Here is a 17195-nt window from a genome sequence, read left to right as displayed (position 1 = left end):
CACACGGAGCTCTAAAGTTTTGCCCAATAACTAAAAATTTCCACCAACCAGGAAAGGCCCATTAAAAAAAAAAAAAAAAATGGGTATCATGGGAGTAGATTTTGAGATTCACAGAATCCACTCCCCTCTTAATTGAAGTGAAGTGACTGTCCCTGATTACATTCAGTAAATCCCTAAGGGTTGTGATGAGCAAGATGCATCCCTTCCACTACCCCCAGGGTCTCTACTTAAGTGAAAAAAAAAATTTTTTTTTTAATGAGAAGCATTGTGCCCTCTCCAGGGTGCTCCTACAGTATCTGCAAAAGAAGAAACCCCAAGGAGCAGGGTCAGAGCTCCCTGAACTGAGGGAGGGGTCAGCTGTTTTAAATAGGCCTTGCATCACAGGAGCGTGGCGCCTGGAGTCCAGCCTGGGCGGGGAGGGGGAGGGGGGGGATGCTGCCGGGGCGGTCCACACAGCGAGAAGCTTCACTTGAGCCAGCCCAGCTCTGCCGCCGGGGCCCACTTCCCAACCCCAGGCTGCATCCCAAGGCGGTCCGCTCCTACTGGAAGCCACACCCACGTGGACAGCTCACGGGGACGGTTGGGAGCTCCGCAGGGGGCTGAGTCCAGACGGTGCACCAGGCGCAGGTTAGTACCAAAGCGCAGGAGCCGAGCCCCGACCCTCCGCCGCCGGGTGGGCTCCCGATCTCGGGACGCTGGGCTTCTCCCGGCCAGGTCTCCACGCCTCGGCAGTTCCCGGGGATGGGGCTTACCGGGCTTGCAGGACTCGGCCCACGTGGCCTGCTCCCTGGGGCCGCTGGATTCTCCAGCCCTTGCAGGGTCAGACCCCAGACTTTTGTGCACCCCTGGGCAGCGGGCGCGGCGGGCTCTGTGTCCCCGGAACCGTTTCCGGGGCGGAGGCTTTCTCGCAGCTGACCCGGAGCGGACGGTGACGCGCAGGCCCAGGCGGAAGTGCGGGCGGAGGATCCCGAGCCGGATCCCGAGCCGGGCGCGGGGCTCGGGGCTCGCTGGGGCGGCTGCCTCCCGCGATGGCGAGCCTCTGGTGCGGAAGCCTGCTGCGGCTGGGCTCGGGGCTCAGCTTGTCCTGCCTAGCGCTGTCCGTGCTGCTGCTCGCTCAGCTGACAGACGCCGCCAAGGTGAGTCCCGCCCCGCCTGGCTGCTGACAGGAGCTCCGCCCCTGCCTCTGGCCTGGCAGAAACAGTGGCTGTCCCCTTGCTCCCTACTCCCGGGGGTCTCCCAACTCGACAGCCAGATCGCCTGCTTCACAGCCCCGGCCGATCGACCCTCCTAAGAGCCTTCTAACCCTCAGCTTCTGGCAGTGCCCGGACCGGGTCTGCAACTCCTCCGCCTCTTGACGTTTCCCAGCTGGATAGCACACACCCGGAACTTGGCCAGCTTTCCAGCCCTAGGTGCTTTGAACTTTGCACCCTTAAACTCCCGCAGCTCACCCCCGTGGGCCCCGCACTTCACCAGACCTTAGCCCCCAACCCAAACGATGGGAAACCTTCATTTTCTAGAAATCTTCCCTACTAGGGACTAGCTCCCCTCAACTCATCCATGAGCGGATGCCCTTGCCATGGTGTGTGGGCTCCCCTCTTGTAGCAATTACCTCTTCCCAAGAGGACCTATGGGGCCATCTCACCAACTTGGTACTCTTCACCCAGCTCCTCTTCAGAAACACACACACACACACACACACACACACACACACATCTAGCCCTACCTCTTCTGATAATATACTAGGTAAGGAAAGAAGTGGCCTAGGAGAGAGGGGAGGAGAGTTTGTGTCCTTTCCCCTATAGTGTTTCTTAGTTTCTTTTTCTTTGGGTAGTGGGGGTGAGGCGACAGGGTTCGAGACAGAGTTTCTCTGTTTATCCTTGATTATCCTGGAACTAAGTCTGTAGACCACACTTAAGAGGCCTCAAACTTAGAGATTTGTCTGCCTCTGCCTCCCAAGTGCTAGGACTACAGGCGTGCACTGCCACTGCCAAGCCTCTATTGTTCTTTCTTAACTATTCTGGTCCCCTCATGGTCTCTGGTGCCCCAGAACTAGCCTGGCCCAAGAAAACATGTGCTTTTTCACCAGTAAGCTAACTCATTTTTGGGGGAGGGGAAAATAGAAAGACTCTCTGGTGTGGTGGGACACAGTGACACTGCATTTTTAAAAGAAGAGTTCTATAGTATCTTTAAATATTATAAAGGGCCGGGGAAGACAGGTCACAGGTAGGCAGGTGTTTTTGATCCGAGTTGGTTTGGTTTGGGTTTAAATATTTCTGATGTCACCAGAAATAGTGACAGCAGAAAATCTTGAAATGTCGTTGGCATCCTCTCTGCATGGGTGTCACACCCTTTTTTTTTTTTTTTTTTTTTTTTTTTTTTTTGTAGTGTATCGTGATATACATGATGTGTGTATTTGTCCATCATCTCCCCGTGGCAGGATTTGTCCCAGTAAACAGGGGCCATGTCTCTTGCTTATCTGAGTCTAACCCACTGAACACAGGGTCTGGCCCAGTGGCTACTGAATGCGTTGAGGAGCTGTCAGCAGTTCTGCCAGACATTTCATTGTACCTGGGAGCAGTGGACATTCTCTCTGGGGACTAATGAGCCACTGCCTTCTCATATAAACAACCCTTTGGCCGGGTGGTGGTGGTGGCGCCCGCCTTTAATCCCAGCCCTCGGGAGGCAGAGGCAGGTGGATCGCTGTGAGTTCAAGGCCAGCCTGGTCTACAAAGGGAGTCCAGGACAGCCAAGGCTACACAGAGGAACCCTGTCTTGAAAAACCAAAAACCTAAAAAAACAAAAAAACAAAAACAAAACGCCCCTTTGCTGAGGAAGCGCCTCTTGGATCTATCCAGCATATAATGCCTGCTTTCTCTGCTTCTTGAAACTTGTTTTGATGGGTGGTGTCCTCCCTGTCGGCCAGGGATTGGAAGCCCACTTTCCTGGGGGAACATTAGGAAGAGTCAAGCTACTTCCCCTTTGGACTTCTCTCCTAGCACGGGCTGCGGGCCCCTGAATCTTCATCCTGTCTACAGCTGACTCAGCCCCTCTTATGCCCAGTGCCTTTCTCCCAAAAGGAAACATTTAGAAAAGAAGAAATGAGAAGAATTCTGGCTCCCCCCCCATCATTGTTGTGTTGTGGATTGAACTGGCCCTTATGCGCTCTTGGCACATGCTTTAGCTGCGCCCACCCCCAGCCTAGAACTGTGACTTGCTTATGAATAATCTTTAATTTGGTTCTCCCCAGTTCTTTTGTGTCAGCATTTCTCTTGGGGGGGCCCTATTATCTGTCATGCAGTGTCTTTCTTTCTAGTGGCAGGTAGATGATAACAACACAATTCATTGTCATGCTATTTATAAGTGTGTCTAATGAGACAGTTAAGGTCTTGTGGATTTTAGAAAGTGTGTCTCTTTGCCGGGCATGGTGGGCACACACCTTTAATCCCAGCACTCGGGAGGCAGAGGCAGGCGGATCTCTGAGTTCAAGGCCAGCCTGGTCTGCAAAGAGAGTTCCAGGACAGCCAGGGCTATTACACAGAGAAACCCTGTCTTGAAAAACAACAAAACAAAAAGAAATTCTGTCTCTCAAAACCACGTCTTTATAATGGTTTTAGAAATATCTGACAGGGGATACATAGCAAAATGTACATGGGCAGATTTTGTTTTAAAACTTGATGAAAAACTATAAACAATCTGTTTTCACCTTTATTACAGAATTTTGAAGACGTGAGATGTAAATGTATCTGCCCCCCCTATAAAGAGAACCCTGGGCATATTTATAATAAGAACATATCTCAGAAAGATTGGTAAGTATTCTGGGCCAAGAAATCACCTATCACCTTTTTTCCCTGTGGTTCTTACTGTTAACTCAGAGTGTTCATATGATGTCTCATTTTGTTCGTAATCAAAAGTGTCAAATTCTATTTCTATTTGAAAAAAGTGAGACGAGGATCCTGAGTGTATGGTACAAATCTAAAGGAATACTGTATTCTAACCAGAAAGCTCTAGGCTGGGAAGGTTTCATACGGAGATGGGACTGAGTTCATTGTCCCTAAACTACTAATAGTACTCTCTTATGCCTTCCTAACTTTGGTTAGGAAGCTTTATCCCTCTTACTTTTCAATGGAAAACAAGTTACACCGGCTTCATTTGATGTACTCCCCAGGCCTCAGTTTATAAGTTTTGATGACATATTGTCAAATATTGAAGACTATAGTTAAAAGTTCCAGAGCTTCAGAGGTGGATGAGAATCAAGTATACTCTCTCCTGGTGTGTGTCAGGAGGCTCAGATAATACTGAGACCGCAGTCCCTTTCAGCCCTTAGGCAGGCGGGCAGGCAGGCAGGCAGGCAGGCGGGTAGGCAGGCGGGCGGCCAGGCTTGCAATGGCTGCGATTCTCACTGACTAGTTGAGCAGCAGAAGCCTTCTCAGTTTATCCCAATGGACCTTAAGCATGGCAGGCTTATCTGTATGTGCCTTGACCCAGGAAGTGGCAGGTTATACCGCAGGATGGATGTCCTTCCCCCAGTGGGACTGTGATGTCACAGCCACAGTGGAAGGCTGACAGGAATAGCTCCAAATGATAGGTATTTTGGTCCATGCCTGATTTCACAGCTCTGTAATCATCAACAATCAGAAAGCAAGACTAAATTTATCCCATCTCAAGTTTCCAAGCTGACTTTGAGCGCACTTAGTTTCCGAGCTGACTTTGAGCGCACTTAGTTTCCGAGCTGACTTTGAGCGCACTTAGTTTCCGAGCTGACTTTGAGTGCACTTAGTTTCCGAGCTGACTTTGAGCGCACTTAGTTTCCGAGCTGACTTTGAGCGCACTTAGTTTCCGAGCTGACTTTGAGCGCACTTAGTTTCCAAGCTGACTTTGAGCACACTTAGTTTCCAAGCTGACTTTGAGCGCACTTAGTTTCCAAGCTGACTTTGAGCGCACTTAGTTTCTCTGGTGCAATTGTTTATTCTTTCCACATTATATCTTCCCAAACTAAATAATGCATTTTAGATTCAGTCTTTTTGGTTTGTTCTTTTTTTTTTTTTTGGTCCTTATATATTTTTTATTTTTTAATAATTTATTCTTGTTACATCTCAATGGTTATCCCATCCCTTGTATCCTCCCATTCTTCCCTCCCTCCCATTTTCCCATTACTCCCCTCCCCTATGACTGTTCCTGAGGGGGACCTCCTCCCCCTGTATATGCTCATAGGGTATCAAGTCTCTTCTTGGTAACCTGCTGTCCTTCCTCTGAGTGGGTTTGCTCTTGTGATCTCATAAATGTCTGTGTTCTGTTTTAAGGTACTTTCATATTACAAAGTAACTGGTGTGCATTTTTAGTGGGTTTTGTCCCAGCAGGTTACTTTATATAATACGTGCAAGCTCAAATGCTTTGTACTGAAGATCAGATCCAGGGCCGTGTGAATGCTGGGCAAATGTCCTCCCACTGGGCACTATCCGCAGCCCTCAAACACATCCTTAAGTTACAGCCATAATTTTCCAAAGCTGTTGAGCATGCATAACCAGTTTGTTTTCTTATCGATAACAGAATGTTATATGTATTAGTGGAGTTCACTTTTCAAGTATTTAACACTGATTTTTTTGTTTGTTTGTTTGTTTGTTATTCTGTGCTGAGCAGGGCCACATCTTCATCCCTGGTTACAAATTAAAACCAGGAGCCTTGAAAATAAATAGGTGAAAATAAGACTTATTGGGGATTTTCTTCCATCTCCCTTACTTTCTCTTGTTTGTAAGTCTTTTGCAGATTTATGTTCCCAATTGACAATGGGAATTTTTAACTTCGGAAAGACAGACAGGTTATGGTAGACTAGGATACTGTGGTTCCCCAAGGACCCAGGAATCTGCATCTTCGAGTCTCTAAATACACTTTAACCCTCTGTTCTCAGCCGTGCATGCGTGCAGTGGTGGCACATGCCTTTCCCAGCATTCAGGGCACAGTCAGTGGATCTCTGTGAGTTTGGGTCAGCCTGCTCTATAGAGGAAGTTCCAGTACAGCCAGGACTGTTACACAGAGAAACTTTGTCTCGAAAAAACAAACAGCAACAAACAAACAAACAAAACAAGACAAAACCCAGTAAAACCCTTCTGTTCTCTGGGCCTCTTGTTTTGTCCAGTTGTTAGCTTTAAAATTCTTTATTGACTTGAATAGCTGACAGAAACTAGGAAAGTCAGTGCAGGATCTGGGTCAAAGCTGATTTCTTCCTTGGAGCACTAGGTGGAGATGTTTCCTAGCTGCTAAGAGTGGTTGAGCTAGCTTGAGGCTAGTTCTGTTTTTTTATTGGTTAGTCAAAAAAACAAAACAAAACAAAACAAACCCCCCAGAAAAAACAACAACAAGAACAACAACAAACAAACAACAAAAGCCGCTTCCTGCAGTTTCCAGCCCTACACAGCCTTTTCTTCTTCCTTCTCTCTGTGCCACCTTCCTCCCTCCCTCCGTCCCTCCCTCCCTCCCTCTCTCCCTCTCTCCCTCCTTTCCTTTTTCTGCTTTGAAACAAGGTCTAGTTGTGTGGCCCAGGCCTGCCTAGAACTCTGAATCCTCCTGCCTCAGCCTTCCAAGCACTGGGATTATAGGTGTACGCCACAATGTCCAGCTTTTGTTTAAATTAAATTACTTGTTATAGGTAACTGAACTTTTAATCACATACACCATTTTGAGTTTTGTTTCTGGTGCTAAAGCTCAGAGGCAGCAGAACCTGAGAAGGTGCATTTTGATAGATAAGAAGGCATCGTTTCAGACACTGAGAGCCCCCGGAAGAGTGGCTGCAGTAAGATAGGGTGCTGTCAGAGCGTTCTTGAGACAGAGATGACTAATGAAGACACACCTAATGCAAGCGAGGGCTGGGAGACTGCCCAGCTGGTTAACTATTTGCCCATAAGCACGAGCACATGCCTCACTACATAACTGCAAAATGCAAAGTAGTTGTTTTTTAGAAATGACAGATTCTGAGAAAACATACTTTTGGTAGCATTGCTTTTCTCTTTCTTTCTTTCTTCCTCCCTTCCTTTCTTTTTTTAATAACTGCCACATCCTCTCTCTTGGTTTTTTGAGACAGGGTATCTCTGTGTAACAGCCCTGGCTGTCCTGGATCTTACTTTGTAGGCCAGGTCGGCCTTGAACTCACAGAGGTCCAATTGCCTCTGCCTCTCCAGTGCTGGGATTAAAGGTGTGCGCCACCACGCCTGGGCCACCTCTCTTATTTTTGTATACTTCATTTTTCATTTACAATACTTTAAAATTTTAATTTTAATTTACATATTATATCTGTGCCTACATGTGTTTATATGTACCTCACGCATGCAGGTGTCCTTGGAGGTCAAAGGGCATCAGATCTCCTGAAACTGGAGTTATAGATGGTTGTGAACTGCCTGATACGAATGCTGAGAACCAAAGCTAGGTCCTCTGCAAGAACATTAAGCACTCTCAACTGCTGAGCTGTATCACCAGTCCCTGACTGTCCTAGAACTCACTCTGTAGACCAGGCCATCCTGGAACTCACAGAAATCCACCTGTCTCTGCCTCTCTAGTGCTGGGATTAAAAGCATGTGCCAGCATAACTGGCCCAAGAATGTAATTATTTCTCACTGTGACTCTAGGGGTCCACTTTTCAACATTTCATAATTTACCATTCTGTTAAATGTGATAAGCCATTCATATACTACATTGTGGCAATTAAAAATAATGTTAATTGGGAGCTGGGTGTGGTGTCAAACACCTTAATGGATTTCCTACGGCATCTGAAACTGTTAGTAATAGCAACTTGGACATAACAGTCATTGCCTTTTGGCTTCTTATAGTGTCTTTGGCTTTTGACATTGTTAAATCTTACCAAAATGGTAATATTGGGAGAGGAATTATTTCACTTTGACTTATTGATTCCTCATTCTTTATTTCTTTGGATAAGCTAATATTCATTCTGGGTTTCAGGAAGAGTTTTGATCAGAGAAGGGATAATATGAAGCCAGGTTTCTGCAGTGTTTTGCCCTGACTTTTTCAGTGACTGCCTTCATGTTGTGGAGCCCATGCCTGTGCGGGGGCCTGACGTAGAAGCATACTGTCTGCGATGTGAATGCAAATATGAAGAAAGAAGCTCTGTCACAATCAAGGTGAGACATGAGCATGTGCACAGCCATACATGCATGCACACACACTCACACCTGCTCTCCAGCAAAGACAGAAACGTTTAAACGTCCCTAAAAGTAATGATGGACCTGCTTTTGCTTTCTGGGTTAGTTAGGATACGTTAAACAGATGAGTAAAATGGCCCTGAAAGAAATAGATGGTAATTTCTGTCTGGATTGTGTATGCTGAAGGCCAGGAGACCACTGCTTCTCCCAACCTTTGGCAGCATGATGCATTTAGTCACTATTGTAGAAGCAGAACTTCAGATCTTCAGTTCCAGAAGGAGATGGGTGTAGCTACCTCATCACCACTAGGTCTCTAATGAGCTCAGTTACTCCATTATGGTGGCAAGCGCTTGTTCTTAGGTTGGTTTGTTTGTTTTAAGATCTTGCTTCCCGGGGCTGGTGAGATGGCTCAGTGGTTAAGAGCGCTGACTGCTCTTCCAGAGGTCCTGAGTTCAATTCCCAGCAACCACATGGTGGCTCATAACCATCTATAATGTGATCTGATGCATACTGTATACATAATAAATAAATCTTCAAAAAAAAAAAAAGATCTTGCTTCTCATTCCATACCTTAAAAAAAAAAAAAGGCTTCATAATCAGGAGGTAGAGGCAGGCGGATCTCTGGATCTCCATGAGTTCAAGGCCAACCTGGTCTACATATGTAGAGAGAACCGATCTCAAAACAAAAACAAAAAGGCCTCGTGGAGAATGTGGGGCATCAGTTCTGAGTCACAGCAGTGCTCATCCCCGTAGGGAAAGCTCACCATGCCTCGGGTTTGTGATGTGCTCTTCTCTTCTCTTTCTCTACCCGTCCTCTTTCCATTCAGTTTTAAAAAGATGTATTGATTTTTTTGGAGGGGTTGGGTTTTTTTCGAGACAGGGTCTCTCTGTGTTCAGACGTGTTAATTTTTATGCATATGAGTGTTTTGCTTGCATGTCATGTGATCTCTATGCATCATGTACCTGGCTGATGCTCATGGAGGTCAGAAGAGGGCATCAGACCTTGTGGAACTAGAACTATGGATGGCTGTTAGCCAACATTTGGGTGCTGGGAATTGAACTTGGTCCTCTATAAAGAGCAACAAGTGCTCTAGGCTTCTGAACCATTTCTCACGTCCCCTAAGTTATTATTATTTTATATGCATAGATGTTTTGCCTGTATATATGCCCATGCACCACTTGCATGCCTGATGGTCAGAAGAGGGTAGCAGACCCTGAGAATTGGAGTTATAGACAGTTATGGGTCTCTGTGTAGGTGTCTGTTACTGAACCTGGGTCCTCTAGAAGCAGCCAGTGCTTTTAAACACTGAGCCATCTCCCCAGAGCCCTCTTTCCTTTTTGTAGAGCCCAGAACCTCACACTTAAAAGGACAGTGTTTGACCCCAACTCATATGCTTTTTAACATACTTTTAAATGTATAATTTATATGCCCTAAAATTCTCTAGCTTTTAAGTATATAATTTAGTAAACTAAAACTTCTTAAGTTTCAGTTTTTAAACATTTCTGTCCCTGGTCCCAAACGGTCACTTTTTGCCTATATTCACTTTAATATATCATGTAAGTAACATCCTATGTGGCCCTTTGTGACTTTTTTACCTTGTCTAGGTTGTAGCATGCACCAGGACTTCATTTTATGTTATTGATAAATAGTATTCCATTGTATGCCTACTTCTCAGTTCATGAATATCTGTACTATTTTCCATATTTATATTATGAATAATAATGTCATGAGTGTCTTTCTATGGATATATGTTTGTTTTTCTCTTGGGAACATTCCTTAGAGTAGTGTGTTTGTTTGTGTAAGAGATGGCCAGACAGTTTTCCAAATTGGTTGCACAATTTTGCCACCATGTGTGAGGTTCTACCTCGCCGTGCTTTTGCCAGCTGTTGATATTTTCTGTTTTATTATAGCCAGCTGAGTGGATGTTGCACTTTTGGCAGCACACGAATTAATATCCTGAAAAAAAAGATCACTGCCCTGACAATGAGTTTGCTGACTTCCACTGATGTGAAGGAGTGTCCTGTTGAAACCTCCTGGCTCACAGTCGGCTAGCATTCCTGTAGGCTGCTGGGGGTGTGAGACCGCTGAGTGTAGTGAGTGTAGATGCTGTGTTCAGCTGAAGAAAGAAAACAGCTGTGCAGGGTGCAGTGGGGGTGACCAGAGGCAAAGCTTTGCTCCTTCTTTTCCTGCTCCATTGGGCTCAGTTTGCCTCTTCTGTTGGACTTTGGCTGGCACACAGATCCTGTGCACTGCGTAGATGTCACTGTTACCAACCAAACTTTGGTTCTTTGGCTTGAACAGAGGTGTGACTTCTTTTCCTTTTCCCTTAGGTTACCATTATAATTTATCTCTCCATTTTGGGCCTCCTGCTTCTGTACATGGTGTATCTTACCTTAGTTGAGCCCATCCTGAAGAGGCGCCTCTTTGGACACTCCCAGCTGCTGCAGAGTGATGACGACATTGGGGTGAGTTCTGGGGCTGCGTCAGTGTCATCTGTGTAGTGGGAGTGGTCACAGGTAGGCATTTTCATGTTAGTACAGATCCTCACTGAGACACTGAAGCAAGTTCTCATCTTAGTGTGCATCCTTCCAGGAAGAAATTGTTGTACAAGCTATAGATGCAGTTACTTGAGCTGATGGTCCTTGGCAAGAGTTTATATAGGAACCTGCCCTGTTCATGCTGAGGAAAGTGTCTAGTGCAGCTTTTTTCCTCAGGCTCCTCCTCTCCTGCACCTCTCTTCCTCTCTCCCCTCCTGCAACCCCTCCCAAAACTCTGAACCTTCACTCCTCTGCTCAGTCCAGTGTCAGCACTTTATTGGCCAATCAGGGATAATTTTGGAGGTAAGGTCACACAAATGTCATTTAGGTTACATGAGGGTTTGCTGTAGTACAGTAAGAATGTCAGGGGCAGCGATTAACATCTGAATACATGGTGCCTCTTGATCAAGCACCGGAGGAAACCCCAAGTGTCAACCTCAGGCCTTCACACACATATGCACATACATGGGCATGTACACAAATACACATGTACACATACATATAAGCAGATACACATGTATGCATACATGCCACATACAGATATACATGTTAAAAATGTCTAGGAATTAGCATAATCTATAAGTAGTTTAGTGTAGTTTAGAGAATTGATTATTAATCAATGTCATATATAGGATATTTCTGAATATTCCATTACTTTCTTATCATATATAATTACTATTTAGAATAATTTTTCTTTCTATTTTATTAGACTACATTCCTAAAAGTGTAAATTTCAATGTAATTTCAAGAGTCAATTGTAAAAGCCAGGCCTGGAGTAAGCTTGCTAACCACCATCAAAAGTATTTTTAGCTGGGCAGTGGTGGCACACACCTTTAATCCCAGCAGAAACAGGTGGATTTCTGAGGTTTGCTGCCAGCCTGGTCTACAGAGTGAGTCCCAGGATTTTTAGTACAGGAAATCCCAGGTGCTCAAGAGGTGGAGGCAGGAGGATCACCAGCTCAAGGGATATAGGGTAACTTAGCTAGACCCTGTTTAAATAAAACATCAGGGCCAAGGATGGAGCATACACGTGTAATCCCAGCGCTCAGGGGTCTGAGGGAGGGGCTCACAAGTTTGAGTGTCGCCTAGCCCACATAAAGAGACTCAAAACCAGCAACAATTACCTCAAACAAGGAAAGGGAAAAAAGACAGACATTTTCCTTAATTCCCTTATTTGTTTTGAAGCAGTGTCTTACAGTGTAGCTCACTAAGTGTAGCACAGAGCACCTCCTGCCTAACCTTCCAAGTGCTGGGGTTACGGGCATACAGCTCTGCACCTCAATTGGTTATGTTTACAGAATTCTAGGTGGAGGCTGGGGAGATAGCTCAGTGGATAACGTCTGTGGCAGACAAGCATGAAGACCTGAGTTTGAACCTCAGATCTGTCAGTAGCACATGCTGTAACTCTGGGTTTCTACTAAAAGGGGGCAGCGACAGGAAAATTCTCAGGAACCCATGGGTCACTAGCCTTGTGTATGCAGCAGAGAACACCAGGGAGTGACCCTGACTCAAACAAGGTGGAAACCGGAAGCTGTTCTCTAACGTCCATACACTTGCCTTGGCGTGCTCGTGGGCCTGTATTCCCTGAACAGATATGTGCACAGACACATCATGCATACACAAAGCAAACATTTTAATTAATAATAAATAATGTGCCAGGCAGTGGTGGCGCACACCTTTAATCCCAGCACTTGGGAGGCAGAGACAGATGGATTGCTGTGAGTTCGAGGCCAGCCTGGTCTACAAAGTGACTCTAGGACAGCCAAGGCTACACAGAGAACCTGTCTTGAAAAAACAAAACAAAACAAACAAACAAACAAAAAAAATGCCAGGAGCAGTTTAGTAGATTGAGAGCAAGTCAAGTTTGGAGATCTGATGTAATAAAATAAATTAAAATTTCAAAAGAAAACAGGCATAGGCAGGCCGGGGTGTGGCGGTGCATACCCGTGATGCCAAGATTTAAGAGGTAGAAGCAGGATGATTGGAAGTTAAAGATCATTCTTGGTCACATAGTAAGTTCAGTGACAACCTAGGCAACTTGAGAACCTGTCTCAGTACAAAATAAATTAAAACAAAAAACAAAAATACTAAAGTGCTAAAAAGCTTAGTAGCTAAGAGTGCAATTGCTCTTGCAGGTGATCTGAGTCTCATTCCTAGCACCTACATCAAATAGCTCACAACTGCCTGTAGCTCCAGCTCCAGGGGCTCTGATGCCACTGGCCTCCAGTCTTTGCAGGCGCGCGCGCGCACACACACACACACACACACACTTATACACACTTAAAAACAACAAATCTTGGGCTGGAGAGATGGCTCAGAGGTTAAGATCACTGTCTGCTCTTCCAGAGGTCCTGAGTTCAATTCCCAGCAAGCACATGGTGGCTCACAACCATCTATAATGGGGTCTGATGCCCTCTTCTGGCCTGCAAGTGTACATGCAGGCAAAGCTACACAGAGAACCCCTGTTTTGAAACCTAACCCCCACCCCCTTAAAAAAAAAAAAAGTAACCTGGCATGGGGACAGACTCAGCACCAGTTGAGAAGTACTGGTGTACAATGTATATTAAAGGCCTCATGGTATCTCCATTCCTAGCACAGAGGATGTACACTGACTGTATTAATATTACAGTATTAATAACCTGCTGCTCACTCAGAGGCAATGCTCACTTAATACATGAAGGACATAAATTAGTGCAAAATGTGTAGATGTGAACATGGTGGGAGGCATAGGCTCATATGCTTAGTGACAATGCTTTGCCCTCAGTGATTAATTCTGCCTGCACATTTGACCATTGTGGAATATTGTCACTAAGAGTCCCAGCTGATTCTGACATTTGTCAAACTGATTCTATGCAGAGAAAGGTTTTCCAACCAAAGCTATGAGTTTAACTGTACAAGCAGAAGGTAAATTTCAGTTCCTGTAAACTGCTTACCTAGCATGGGAGCGCTTTAGTGTGTGCTTTTTAAAGTTTTATTTTTAAGGCATTCTTTTTCACATTTTTATTAAATTTTAGGGCAAATAAAAGAGTACAATTAGTCAAGAGGTTCACTTCAAACAATGGTAGTATTTGTCATATCATCTATCCAGGACAAATAGTCATTATTATCTAAACATTCCACTAAGGCATGCTTTGTGTTCATTGTAATTTTACCAGGTGTAAAAAGAACAAACATATGAAAGCGAAAATCCCTATTTGCATTCTCCCAGTGTCTGAGCAACTAGTCCAATCTTGTTCTGTAGGTGAACAGCAGACCAAACGGATTAACTGGTTTGTTTAGTCATTTGAGTTTGTTCCTTAAGATTTTTTTTTTCTTCTCCTGCCCTGAGGAGTAGATGACAGGACTGTGTAACTGAGAGGCCCTGGTAAAGCACTTCCTTCTTGGCAGTATTGTTTCTGTCCAAATAAACCAATGGTAGTAATATTTTATATACAAAATCACTGATGCACCGCTTTCCCATAGAAATCTACCCAAAACAACTGGGGAGATATGACACAAATTTAGGGTTAGGCACATGAAAGTTAGTGTTTGTGCTAATTTGTTAAATGACCTTGGGCCAGTTTGTTTCCTTATGAAATCAAGTAATGTTAATTTATTTAGCCTTCTACTTTCTTTCTTTTTAAAAATATTTTTCCTCCCTTCCTCCCCCCTACCACCCCTCTCAGTGTCTCTGCCTCTCATCAGGGTCTTGCTTCTGTCCCTGGATGGCCTAGAACTGTCTACACCAGGCTGGCCTCAGGCCTGCAGCAGTCTTCCTGAGCTCTAGGGTTGTAGGTGTGCGCCACCATGCCTAGCTAGCCGTCCTCCTCCTTCATCTTTCTTGTTGTATCTGAGGAACAGCTTAGATTCATGCCATTGTCTTTATAATTTTCATTTGTAGCGCTAAAACAAACAATGAGATTTGCAGAAGATATATCGCCTAAGTTAAATAAAAAGTGGAGGGCATTTTGATAAAGAAGACAAAGACTCCTTATAGAAAAGTCTTTGGGGTGGGCTCAGCACTTAAAAGCACCCAGTGCTCTTGCAGAGGCCCCGAGTTCAGTTGCCAGGACCCCTGACAGTGGCTCACAGTCAACTGAAATTCCAGCTCTAGGGAATCTAACATCCTCTTCTGGTCTCCATGGATACGTGCACTCATGTGCACACACCTACCTACCTACACCTATAATTAAAAATAGAGTAAAATTTTAATAGTAAAACAAATAAAAAAGCTTCTTTGAAGCCCAGAAAGATAGCTCAGTGGGTAACGGCACTTACTGCAGGAGCAAGCCCAGCATCCTAGTGCAAGTCCCAGAGCTCAGACACAGATGTGAGGAGAGAACAAGCCCACGGCTGTCCTCTGACATACAAATGCATATACAATAATAAATAAACATTTTAACATTTAAAAAGAAATAAAGGGCTGGAGAGGTGGCTCAGCAGTGAAGAGCACTGCTGCTTTTGCCGAGGGCATGGGTTCTATTCTCAGTACCCACCTGATGGCTCACAACCATCTTTAACTCCAGACTCAGAGGATCTGACACTCTCTTCTGCCCTAAATGGGCACCAGGAATGAACACGGTGTACAGGCATACATGCAAGAAAGACCTGAATTTAACAAATAAATCTTTAAATGAAAAGGAAGAAAAGTCTTAGGATAGATAAACATAGTAGAAATGTCTTGCTGTAGAGACACAACCAGGTAAAACCCAAATAGCAGTCAGGAGGTGGCATAGCTTCCCACTCGCTTCCACTGCCGCCCCAGGCCCGGCTGCCTGCACGCAGCAGGAGGATGTCGCTTCTCTCCTATAGGCAAAACTAGCTTACGAGACCTGGCCTTTGTTGGAATGTTTAGAAACTTTGCTGACATGGGGCTGAGGAAAAAAATTCAAGGAAAAGGCAAAACGAAAACAGTAAATTACAATTGAAGCTGTTTGTCATGTGGGCAGCTGTGTTGACATCTCATCCATAGGTAGATTAGTGGGATGATTTCCTGTGTAATGACTACAAACATCCTGTCGCATTAGTTTATTTCGACAGGAGACTCTGGCTTTGTACACAAACCAGGGTAACCTTCATTAGCCTCTTTCCTAAGAGAGCAGTTAACATGGAAGCCATGGAGCTCTCTGCAATGAAAGATGTTTTGTTGACTAGACGTGCTGAAGTAAGCCAGGCCTCACACTCCTTGATACCAGAAGTTACTGAAGCACATGAGCTCTGACTCATTGCAGAGTAGGGAACAGGGAAAACAAGGAAGCGGTGGAAAACAGTCCATTGGTGCCTGTTAGGGCCCAGAGAGACATCAAGACCAGCTCGGGTAGGGCTCTGAGAGCCCCGCCTGCTCTAGTGGCCCTAGCTGACATGTTAACAGTTCTGAAATAATAAGAGTTGGGAAATAGAAAGTCAGAGCTTTCCTCTGCCACAGGTGAGCTATGAAATACTGATCAGTACAGACAAAAGTCCTACATTAATATCTGTCATGGAGATAGTTATGTGAAAACAGGCTTTCTTAAGCTGGGCATGGGTGGTGTGAGCATTTTAGCTCTTGGAGCGGGAAGTTGGAGAACCGCTAGTTTGAGGTCAGTCTGGACAATATAGTGTTCCAGGTTAGCCTGAGTGACATGGCAAGACTGTCAAGATGTTAAAGGTTTATGTGTCTTATGTGCACGTTTTTTGCAGAAGAGGGTGGCAGATCCCTTGGCTCTGGAGTACAGGCAACTGTGAGCTACCTTACAGGGGTGCTGGGCACTGAACTCAGGTCTTCTGGAGGAGCAGCAGGCATTCTTAACTGCTAAACCATTTCTCTAGCCCTTTCAAAAAGTTTAATTGCATTAATTAATTTGTTTGTTTATGGGAGAGGGCAGGAGGGGGGATGTGGGCACATGCATACCTCAGGGTATGTGGACGTGAGAGGACAGCTTGCTGGAGTCAGCTCTCTCTTTCCTCCATGTGGGCCCAGGGACCAAACTCAAGTCAGGCTTGGTGCCAATCGCCTTTACCTGCTGAGCCATCTCACTGACCCAGGAAAATAGGCTATTCTCCCAGTAACCATAAAGGAGTTCTCTTTAAGGCAAATGACCATCGTCCTTGCCTTAGTTTCTGCTCCTTAAGGAACATGCTTTGGAAACCTATGGCTGTGTTCCTCACAGATCGCTTATTGTTCCTGTCTTGGGAATCCTCTGCTTCTGTAGCTGAGTTTGCCCTGCTTCTGACTGGCAAAGGGTTGAACACCGGCCCTAGGTCCACTCACAGGCTGTTTGTTCTTGCATGCTTAATGCTGATCCTGCCATCTATAACACCTTCCACCTTGACTTTCAGGATCATCAGCCTTTTGCAAATGCCCACGATGTGCTGGCCCGCTCTCGCAGCCGTGCCAACGTGCTGAACAAGGTAGAGTATGCGCAGCAGCGCTGGAAGCTTCAGGTTCAGGAGCAGCGGAAGTCTGTCTTCGACCGGCACGTTGTCCTCAGCTAACTGGGAACTGGAATCAAGGTGACTAGAAAAAACCATGGCCGACAAGTGCGAAGAATG

At 45.4% G+C, this 17195-nt stretch overlaps 1 protein-coding gene across 2 annotated transcripts; it reads left to right on the top strand.

Annotated features, from left to right (window-relative positions):
- Positions 1-501: 501 nt before the first annotated feature.
- Positions 502-17195, top strand: Tmem9b (TMEM9 domain family member B). 2 transcript variants are annotated; one of them, XM_051149208.1, is made up of 5 exons: positions 502-627; positions 3715-3806; positions 8018-8126; positions 10479-10613; positions 16983-17195. In XM_051149208.1, the coding sequence occupies exons 3-5, from the start codon at positions 8043-8045 to the stop codon at positions 17136-17138; spliced, it is 375 nt and encodes a 124-aa protein (XP_051005165.1). In that variant the 5' UTR covers positions 502-627; positions 3715-3806; positions 8018-8042; the 3' UTR covers positions 17139-17195. The 2 variants fall into 2 exon arrangements, with proteins under 2 accessions (XP_051005165.1, XP_051005164.1); XM_051149207.1 differs by lacking the exon at positions 502-627 and adding an exon at positions 855-1136.

This window comes from Acomys russatus, chromosome 7 (assembly GCF_903995435.1).
Source record: "Acomys russatus chromosome 7, mAcoRus1.1, whole genome shotgun sequence".
NCBI lineage: Eukaryota > Metazoa > Chordata > Mammalia > Rodentia > Muridae > Acomys > Acomys russatus.
Note: the sequence above shows the minus strand (reverse complement) of the source record. Positions and strands in the feature narration are given on the sequence as shown.